The sequence below is a fragment of the Salvelinus alpinus genome, chromosome 27 (assembly GCF_045679555.1).
Source record: "Salvelinus alpinus chromosome 27, SLU_Salpinus.1, whole genome shotgun sequence".
Taxonomy (NCBI): domain Eukaryota; kingdom Metazoa; phylum Chordata; class Actinopteri; order Salmoniformes; family Salmonidae; genus Salvelinus; species Salvelinus alpinus.
In genome coordinates, this window is record NC_092112.1 from 39,119,968 (window position 1) to 39,130,365 (window position 10,398).

The window sequence follows — 10,398 nt, forward strand, 5'->3', positions numbered from 1 at the left end:
CAGGGTGCCTTGTGAGGATCAGGCGACGAGTGGCTAATCTGCCCTTGCCTTCCGTCCTGCTAGCTAACGTTCAATCGCTGGAAAATAAATGGGACGAACTGAAAGCACGTTTATCCTACCAACGGGACATTAAAAACTGTAACATCTTGTTTCACTGAGTCGTGGCTGAACGACAACATTAAGAACACACAGCTGGAGGGTTATACACTCTATCGGCAGGACAGAACAGCAGCCTCTGGTAAGACACGGGGCGGGGGCCTATGCATTAATGTAAACAACAGCTGGTGCATGATATCTAAGGAAGTCTCGAGGTTTTGCTCGCCTGAGGTAGAGTATCTCATGATAAGCTGTAGACCACACTATCTACCTAGAGAATTTTCATTTGTATTTTTCGTAGCTGTCTACATACCACCACAGAATGATGCTGGCATTAAAACCGCACTCAATGAGCTGTACACCGCCACAAGCAAACAGGAAAACACTCATCCAGAGGCGGCGCTCCTAGTGGCCGGGGAATTTAATGCAGGGAAACTTAAATCAGTTTGACCTAATTTCTATCAGCATGTTAAATGTGCAACCAGAGGGGGAAAAATTCTAGACCACCTTTACTCCACACACAGAGACCCGTACAAAGCTCTCCCTCGCCCTCCATTTGGCAAATCTGACCATAATTATATCCTCCTGATTCCAGCTTACAAGCTAAAATGAAAGCAGGAAGCACCACTGACTTGGTCTGTAAAAAAGTGGTCAGATGAAGCAGATGCTAAGACTGGAATTTGTTGACAACAAATTGGCTCCCTATTTAAAAAGAAGATGGAGAACAAGCTATGAAGTTAAAACACGGGAGTTTGGTGCGGGTAAAGCCAACTAGTGCAAAAATTGCTATTTTGTCAAAACGATACGATACAACATCAAAAATAATATTCTAATATTGAACTATCGATTCTTAAGCAACGCTGACCTCTAGCGGTAAAGGAATGTGCTTTTTATCAAAACATATATTTTTAGGACGTTACATTACATCATGCCTACTCAATCATTAATTCCATTCAGTTCAACCATATATACAGTGTAGGCCCTCAGTGTTATTTACATGTCTAACCTATCACTCAATTCCCCATTCTTGAAACGTACAAACAATGGGGATTGTAAGGGCCTGCTTTTTCACATATTTATAGCTCCAACAGTATTATTTACCAGGGAAAGTTGTCATAGATCCTTCTGCACCTACTCCTCTACTCTGCCAGGGCCCTGTGTCACTTAAAACCGAGTAGGCTTTCTGACAGTTGTAGCCTCCATTGCAATGCACACCTCCTCAGCATTGGTTATACACTTATAACTAACATACTCTCCTAGTGGTTTCGGTTACATTTTTTGGTGAACCCCTCCTACCTGCCAACTTTAGGGAGTGTCATACTTCGCTGTCAATTGTCTCGACTTGCCACAGTCAGCTTTGGGAGCGCCTATCCCAAGCTACTCGGCCTGTGAATTTGCCTGCTGTCAATTTGGTCTTTCACCGCAAAATGACAGATAAAGGACTTACGGATGAGGCTGTGTCCACAGCGTGCAAAGAAGGGGACCCTATCACCCAGGTGAGTGTCACGCAGTAGAATGTCTAGCATTTCTTTATCAATTATTCACAGTAGGTCTATTTTACTCGCTTGACACAGTCTGTCTCAGCAAACCTGTTGTTGCGGAAGAGTCTCCGGCCTCAGCTATGTGAGTTGTAGGCTATATAGCCAAGCCCCTATGCTCCTATAGCAAATACCAATGGAAAAAAAAACATTTAGGGAACTAGTCCCAGGCCTTAGAATGTAATTACTTATACTGAGTAATGTATTGGCTCTAGTTTAAGTTCTTCTTTTTCTTCTAGAGTTGCAAGCTGAGAACATAGCTGAGAAGTAAGGGGGTCAAGACATATTTTGCAAGCAACAACTCGTCCGACACTCCCCCTTCTTCTCTCTGTCTCCCTCTGTCCCTCCCCAGGATTACATGTTGCAGCAAACTATGCTGAGGGTGAAAGACCCGCTCAAGTCTTTAGACTTCTACACCCGCATCATGGGCATGACGTGAGTCCCAGACGTCTCTCTCACACAAAGATGAAGGGGCTTCGGGCTTAGTACCCTACCCCTCTAGATGAGTTCTCATTCTCTTGAACAAGAAATAGTGATTTATAAATGTTTATGACTAAAACGTCTCCCATGTGTTTAATGTGGCCCTATCCATTTTAACTTCAGGTTTTATGTAGAGTGATCGGATTGAACTCCTGGATGCTTCAGAGTTATGAGAAATGAACCACTGCTTTTGCATGTGATGTAGTGACCTTTTCATTGATCCTTGAGGGTTGTATTCTCCATCTTCACCTCCAATTGTCCCACCAGTTGAACCAGTTGTGATTGCTATTTGCTTTAGGTTGCTGCAGAAAATAGACTTCCCATCAATGTGCTTCACACTCTACTTCCTGGGTTATGAGGAAAAGAAGGAAATCCCTGCAGACATAAAGGACAGGACAGCATGGACTTTCTCCCGACGAGCCACCATTGAACTCACACAGTAGGCACCCCACTTAAAACCTCACTGGGCACACATTGGTTCAATCAACGTTGTTTCCATGTCATTTCAATGAAATGATGTTGAACCAACGTGGAATAGAAGGAATAAATTGACGTCTGTGCCCAGTGGGTCAGCACACAAGCACATAGATTTCAGATCTGCTAGTAAGTAGAACTATTTTACTGTAAAAATTGAATATAATAGAAGATGATCCAGTAACATCAAACCAGGGGTGTCCAACAGGCAGATCGGCAAGCTATCAGTAGCTCGTGGGCTGTCAATGAGTAACTCTTTAAGTATCCCATTCATAGACGTTAAAAAAAAATTTCACCCAAAAACAATCTTTCGGTATTTGTTTCATTAGTTGTCCCTCTGTCTTCCGTCTGTCTTCTGAAAACAATCGCTGTAACATTTTTTTTTACTATGTTCATTAGAAACTATGGTTCCTACCCTGTCACAATACCATGATGTGATGACATATTTTTCTCTTTACTCGCTTCTCTTTAAGCAACTGGGGCTCTGAATCAGATGAAAATCTATCTCATCACAACGGAAATTCTGAACCAAAAGGTTTTGGTGAGAAAACGATATGATCTTTTTAATTCAACATTTTGAATGTGGTACTGATCAGCCATTTTCCTTTTCCACCATGAGGCAATTACACGTTATTTAAATGTTCCCTCTCCACTCTATCATACAGGTCACATCGGAATTGCTGTACCTGATGTTTATGCAGCCTGTAAAGTATTTGAAGAAAAAGGAGTAACATTTGTTAAGAAGCCAGATGATGGTATTTATTTTTTCTCTTCCCTGACATAACCCTCTCACACAATTATTTTGTGTTATGTTCAGGGTCTCTCTGAAAAACGCATTTGTGTGTAGGATACATAAGAATTTACTTTCATCTGCATCAGTCTGCTTCATCTGTATTCTCTCAATTTGTAGATGCAACATTCAAAGTTCTTTCTCCCCACAGGTAAAATGAAGGGACTGGCCTTTATACAGGATCCTGATGGATACTGGATTGAGATTTTGAGTCCAAACAACATGTTCACCATAACGTCATATAAGCGTCAAACTGAGATAGTACAAACTGACTTGGTCAGAAAAGGGATGTGATGAAAAAGTAAGAGAAATTGGAGGAACCAAAGGGTGTAATGTGAGGAAATTAAGAAGTGAAGATTGAGCATTTGCTTACGATTGGGATCACATACAGATACCCGCTGAAGGCCTACTTAAGCGGGGGGTGGAAGTATATTACAAATATACTGACGTATACTTAAATATACTACAAGTTCATATAATATACTGCAAATACGAGATGTACTTTTCTAGTATATCTTAGGTTTACTATACATATTACATCATTACACTTCAATACACTTATTACAAGTGTACTTAAAATGCATTGTTTTTCAGTCTGTAAACTATATGTTACCTATCATTACACTTAACACAGTTATTAAAATTTTATTTTTAATTAATTGTGTTCAGTGTTTTAGTATACTATATGTTCATTATCATTACACTTAAACACACTTACAAATACTTCATACACTTTAATTGTACTTTAGTATATTCATTCAAAATACACTTGGAGTTGTTTTTAAGTTGAACCATTGATTTGTTTAATGAAACTCTGCTGTGAGTGATCAAGTACACTATAAGTATAATTTCAGTGCCAATAATGAGTTTTGAGGCACTTTCTGAATTCCTGTTCAGAAGAGCGCAGAGAAAGAGAAAGTTGACAATGATAATAATTGTTTATTCCACATAAGGAAACATGCACAGCTGAGGAGCATGCTTCCTGAGAGTATACTTTTTCATATCTCAAGAAAATATACTTTAAGAAAACTCCACCCAAAAACGATCTGTTGGTATTTGTTTTATTAGTCCATTGTTGATATTGTCCCACAATAATTTGCATGTCAGCAATCACGTTTTCAAGATATATAACTTTCAAAATACAGAAATAGAACCGGTATGATGCATTTTGTATAGTTGAGATAGATGGGGCAAAAGGAGTGGCAGACTTACTGCAAATTGAGAAATTATGTGAATAAACTACAACAACAAAAATAAAGAAACTGTATTATGAAGCCAAGAATCAATTAAATAAAGAATGATGGAAAAAAAACTTTGGAGTACTTTAAATGAAATTATGGGCAGAAAGACAAATCCAACTCCATCTTTCATCAAATCAGATGGCTTATTTATCTTGAACCATTTGATGATGCCAATAATTACTTAATTGGCAAAGTGGGAAAACTTAGGCAGCAAATGCCAACAACGAACAGTGAGTCATCGTATTCATGCATAAAAAAAACGAATAATGAAAGAAAACCATTGTAAGTTAGAATTTTTTAGTGTGGGAGAGTGTGGGAGAGGTGGAAACATTATTGTTATGGATTAATAATGACAAACCTCCTGGCATTGACAACTTAGATGGAAAGCTACTAAGAATGGTGGCTGACTCTAGAGCCACTCCTAAATGTAATATCTTTAATCTGAGCCTAGAGGAAAGTGTTTGTCCTCAGGCCTGGAGGGAAGCCAAAGTAATTACGCTACCCAAGAATGGTAAGCTCCATTTACTGGTTCTAACAGCCGACCTATCAGCTTGCTGCCAGCTCTTAGCAAACTGTCATGTTGCAAAAAATTGTGTTTGACCAAATAAATCAAATCAAATTGTATTAGTCACATGCGCCGAATACAATACCTTACAGTGAAACGCTTACTTACGAGCCCCAACAATGCAGTTAAAAAAAATACAGATAAGAATAAGAAATAAAAGTAACAAGTAGTTAAAGAGCAGCAGTAAAATAACAATAGCGAAACTATATACAGGGGGGTACCGGCACAGAGTCAATGTGTGGGGGGACCGGTTAGTTGATGTAATATGTACATGTAGGTAAAGTGACTATGCATAGATTATAACAGCAGAGAGTAGCAGGGGGGGGGGCAATGCAAATAGTCTGGGTAGCCATTTGATTAGGTGTTCAGGAGTCTTATGGCTTGGGGGTAGAAGCTGTTTAGAAACCTCTTGGACCAAAACTTGGCACTCCGGTACTGCTTGCCATGTGGTAGCAGAGAGAACAGTCTATGACTAGGGTGGCTGGAGTCTTTGACAATTTTTAGTGCCTTCCTCTGACACCGTTGGGGCGGTATGCAAATTGGAGTGGGTCTAGGGTTTCTGGGATAATGGGATAATGGTGTTGATGTGAGCCATGACCAGCCTTTCAAAGCACTTCATGGCAACAGACGTAAGTGTTACGGTTCGGTAGTCATTTAGGCAGGTTACCTTAGTGTTCTTTGGGCACAGGCACTATGGTGGTCTGCTTAAAACATGTTGATATTATAGACTCGGACAGGGAGAGGTTGAAAATGTCTGTGAAGACACTTGCCATTTGGTCAGTGCATGATCGCAGTACACGTCCTGGTAATCCGTCTGGCCCTGCGGCTTTGTGAATGTTGGCTTGTTTAAAAGGTCTTACTCACATCGGCTGAGGAGAGCATGATCACACAGTCTTCCGGGACAGCTGGTGCTCTCATCCATGTTTCAGTGTTATTTGCCTCGAAGTGAGCATAGATGTAGTTTAGCTCGTCTGGTAGGCTTTTGTCACTGGGCAGCTCTCGGCTGTGCTTCCCTTTGTAGTCTGTAATGGTTTGCAAGCCCTGCCACATCCGACGAGCGTCAGAGCCAGTGTAGTACGAGTCGATCTTAGTCCTGTATTGACACCTTGCCGGTTTGATGATTCGTCAGAGGGCATAGCGGGATAGAGTTAGAGTCCCGCTCCTTGAAAGTGGCAGCTCTAGCCTTTAGCTCAGTGCGGATGTTGCCTGTAATCCATGGATTCTGGTTGAAGTATGTACATACAGTCACTGTGGGGACGACGTCATCGATGCACTTATTGATGAAGCCAGTGACTGATGTGGTGTACTCCTCAAAGCCATCGGAGGAATCGCGGAACATACTCCAGTCTGTGCTAGAAAAACAGTGCTGTAGCTTAGCATCTGCTTCATCTGACCACTTTTTTATCGATCTAGTCACTGGTGCTTCCTGCTTTAATTTTGGCTTGTAAGCAGGAATCAGGAAGATAGAATTATGGTCAGATTTGCCAAATGGAGGGCGAGGGAGAGCTTTGTATGCGTCTCTGTGTGTGGCGTAAAGGTGGTCCAGAGATTTTTTTCTCTGGTTGCACATTTAACATGCTGATAGAAATTTGGTAAAACGGATTTAAGTTTGCCTGCATTAGAGTCCTCAGCTACTAGGCGCGCCTCTTCTGGGTGAGCGTTTTCTTGTTTGCTTACGGCGGAATACAGCTCATTCAATGCTGTCTTAGTGCCAGCCTCTGACTGTGGTGGTATGCAAACAGCTACGAAAAATACAGATGAAAACTCTCTAGGTAGATAGTGTGGTCTACAGCTTATCATGAGATACTCTACCTCAGGTTAGCAATAGCTCGAAACTTCCTGAGATATCGTGCACCAGCTGTTATTTACAAAATACATAGTCCGCCGCCCCTTGTCTTACCAGACACTGCTGTTCTATCCTGCCGGTACAGCGTATAACCAGCCAGCTGTATGTTGATAGTGTCGTTGTTCAGCCACGACTCCGTGAAGCATAAGATATTACAGTTTTGAATGTCCTGTTGGTAGTTTAATCTTGCGCATAGGTCATCGATTTTATTCTCCAATGATTGCACGTTTGCTAGCAGAATGGAAGGAAGTGGGGGTTTATTCGATCACCTACGAATTCTCAGTAAGCAGACCGCCCTCTGGACCCCTTTTTTCCGCATCCTCTTCACACAAATCACGGGGATCTGGGCTTGTTTCTTCGAGAAAGCAGAGATGGTAGCGGCAACATTATGTACAAAATAAGACAAAAAAGAAGTTACAAACAACGCAAATAAATTAACAAAAAAAACACAATCGGTTGGGGACACGTAAAACGTCTGCCTTCTTCTCTGGCGCTATGCTGTTTCTCAGTAAACAAATTAATGACAGACTTTCAGCATGCTTATAAAGAAGGGCAGTCAATATTATTATATCATTTATTTTTTGGAATATTAAATCATACAATTTACATTACGTTCAGTCATCTAGCAGACCCATCCAGAGCAATCCACAGGAGCAACCAGGGTCAAGCGCCCTGCCCAAAGGCACGTCAAGATTGGGATCACATACAGACCTGTCGGCCACCAGCCCGAGATCCCAACCGACAGGCCACCAACCATCCAAGATCCCCCGAGAGCTGCCCCTCAAACATCTGAGACCCCCCACCCCACACTTTTTCAGCCATTCCTAAACCTGAACCTGAGAACAGAAACAGGCTACCTGAGGGAAATACCAGAACAAATGTTCTATTGATTCTGTATCCTCAAAACAAAAACTGCAGAACTGCGATGATTGTAATCCCCAAATATTCAACATTCTGTTGGTGGCAAGAATTCTGTGCAATAATTTCTGCTGAAAAGCACAACGTATTGAATCTTGCGTTGTTTTATATATCCACTAATACACACTGTGCCATGAAATCGGTACATCAAAAATCTATTCCCGGGGCCTCCGGAGTGGCAAAGCGGTCTAAGGCACTGCATCGCAGTGCTTGAGGCGTCACCACAGACTCAGATTCAATCCCCGACTGTGTCACAGCCGGCCGCAACCGGGAGTCCCATGAGGCGGCGCACAATTGGCCCAGCATCGTCCAGGTTAGTGGAAGGTTTGGCCGGCCGGGATGTCCTTGTCCCATCGCACTCTAGCAACTCCTTAACATAACTTTACCATTCCAAATAACTATATAATTTAAAAACAAAATACCCTTTTCAAACATATTTTTCATAAATAAAAGTATTTTATCAACCAGCAAAACCATAATATTTGTTATAATATTTGTTATTTTTTCTGGGGGATGAAATGTAAATTTTAACCAGCTCTGCAATGCTTGTTATAAAAACAGAGATATTTTTAACAAGGTTTAGCTTTCAATTAAAGTATTTTTAACCTACATTTTCACAAAATATATTTAAGTACAGTATATTTTCCAAATGTATGTGCAGTTGAATTTTATATGAGAGATTCAGACCTACTATGGTGTTGAATGCTGAGCTATAGTTAATGAACAGCATGATGACAGAAGTGAGTGCTACGGGGCGTTTAGAAGGACTATCCTTTGTTTTCAACAGGACAATGACACCTCCAGGCTGTGTAAGGGCTATTTGACCAAGAAGGACAGTGATGGAGTGCTGCATCAGATGACCTGGCCTCCACAATCACCCGACCTCAACCCAACTGAGATGGTTTGGGATGAGTTGGACCACAGAGTGAAGGAAAAGCATCCAACAAGTGCTCAGCATATGTGAGAACTCCTCCAAGACTGTTGGAAAAGCATTACAGGTGAAGCTGGTTGAGAGAATGCAAAGATTGTGGAAAGCTGTCATCAAGGCAAAGGATGGCTACTTTGAAGAATTTAAAATTTAAAATATATTTTGAACACGTTTTTGGTTACTCCATGATTCTATATGTGTTATTTCATAGTTTTGATGTCTTCACTATTATTCTACAATGTATAAAATAGTAAAGATTCAGAAAAACCCTTGAATGAGTAGGAGTGTCCAAACTTTTGACTGGTACTGTATATATATTCTTTAATCTGCTTGGGTATACTATGGACACCTAAAAAAACTGACTAAAAGAAAAGGATGGGATGGGATACCCGTAACATACAGAGAAATTATTGGATATGTTTGGATGAGACAAACTGACAATGAAGATGACTTACTAATGCCAGGGTGATTAGCTGCTCCTAATGTTATTTGACTGAGGTTGATCTGATCCCAGCCTGTGTCTGCAATAAACATAGATGTGGATCATCTTCACGTATTTTCGACATCTGTGTTTTTATTCAAATTGTAAAGATTTAGCCAACTGGACCACTCAACCTATTTATTTGGTAACCATAGCATCAGTAGTTTCCTTAGGTAGATTTACAAGGAGTGTGTAATTGCGGCCTGCAATTCCGGACATTCCTGCAAATGGGCATTACTGCATCTGCAGGAACATCTCTGTATACTTCTATTGGTCCATTTTAAAGCTTGGTACACAGGCGGGCGGCGGGGGTACTCCAGTTTAGTCCGTGGCGGTAATGCACCATAACGTTGAATGCCAACCGCTGATAAACCCCACAGAAGAAGAAGAGACGGGGCAACAACGGTTTTGACTAGGTGGTATACAATGACTGGAAGTGACTTTTTCGTAGCAGGTTAGGACAACTTATGCAGCAGGTTAGGATAATTAACAGAGCAGTTTAGGAGAATTAGGTTAAGGTTAGGTAGGGTTAACTAAAATGTTCCCCTAACCTGTTACGAAAAGTAACTTCCAGTCATAGCTGAACTCCATCTAGTCACAACTGCGACAACGGTATCTAGCTAGCTAGCTAGGACACCGGTAGACAGTGTAGACAGTGTCCTTCGCCCCTGCCTGTTGGGCACTGCTTTCCCACAGTTCTGTTAAAGATGGCGAGGGCAGATGTTCGGCAGGTGGGAATGAAAGACACTGGGCTTGTTCGACATTACAGCCGACAGTGCAGGTGACTTAAATCATAAATAACTTCTAATGATTATTTGTAGATCAGTCAGTCACAATTTACCCATGATACATCACAGTTTTGATCCTCTCGAACACGGCCATTGTTAGGACTCCGGTACACAGCAGGCGGGATAGGTAGCTAGCTAGCTAGGATTCCAGTACACAGCAGATGGGAGGTGGGGCACCGGTAGCTAGCTATGAAAATAATACTTTTATTTACATTTTGTCCACACGGTAATCACATAACAAAGTAGACTTTAC

The 10,398-nt window shown here is 41.3% G+C and overlaps 1 protein-coding gene across 2 annotated transcripts; it reads left to right on the top strand.

Annotated features, from left to right (window-relative positions):
- Positions 1-1,369: 1,369 nt before the first annotated feature.
- Positions 1,370-4,037, top strand: LOC139556533 (lactoylglutathione lyase-like). Of its 2 annotated transcripts, none has more exons than XM_071370589.1 (6): positions 1,370-1,592; positions 1,987-2,069; positions 2,413-2,553; positions 3,062-3,129; positions 3,254-3,343; positions 3,530-4,037. In XM_071370589.1, the coding sequence occupies exons 1-6, from the start codon at positions 1,524-1,526 to the stop codon at positions 3,670-3,672; spliced, it is 594 nt and encodes a 197-aa protein (XP_071226690.1). In that variant the 5' UTR covers positions 1,370-1,523; the 3' UTR covers positions 3,673-4,037. The 2 variants fall into 2 exon arrangements, with proteins under 2 accessions (XP_071226690.1, XP_071226691.1); XM_071370590.1 differs by having other exon boundaries at positions 1,450-1,592; positions 1,874-2,069.
- Positions 4,038-10,398: the final 6,361 nt, after the last annotated feature.

Excerpts from the sequence above, each read along its gene's own strand:
- LOC139556533 (XM_071370589.1), top strand. The coding sequence starts at position 1,524 with ATGACAGATAAAGGACTTACGGATGAGGCTGTGTCCACAGCGTGCAAA. Across the intron at positions 1,593-1,986 it reads AAGGGGACCCTATCACCCAG|GATTACATGTTGCAGCAAAC; the intron begins GTGAGTGTCACG and ends GTCCCTCCCCAG. Across the intron at positions 3,344-3,529 it reads TGTTAAGAAGCCAGATGATG|GTAAAATGAAGGGACTGGCC; the intron begins GTATTTATTTTT and ends TTCTCCCCACAG.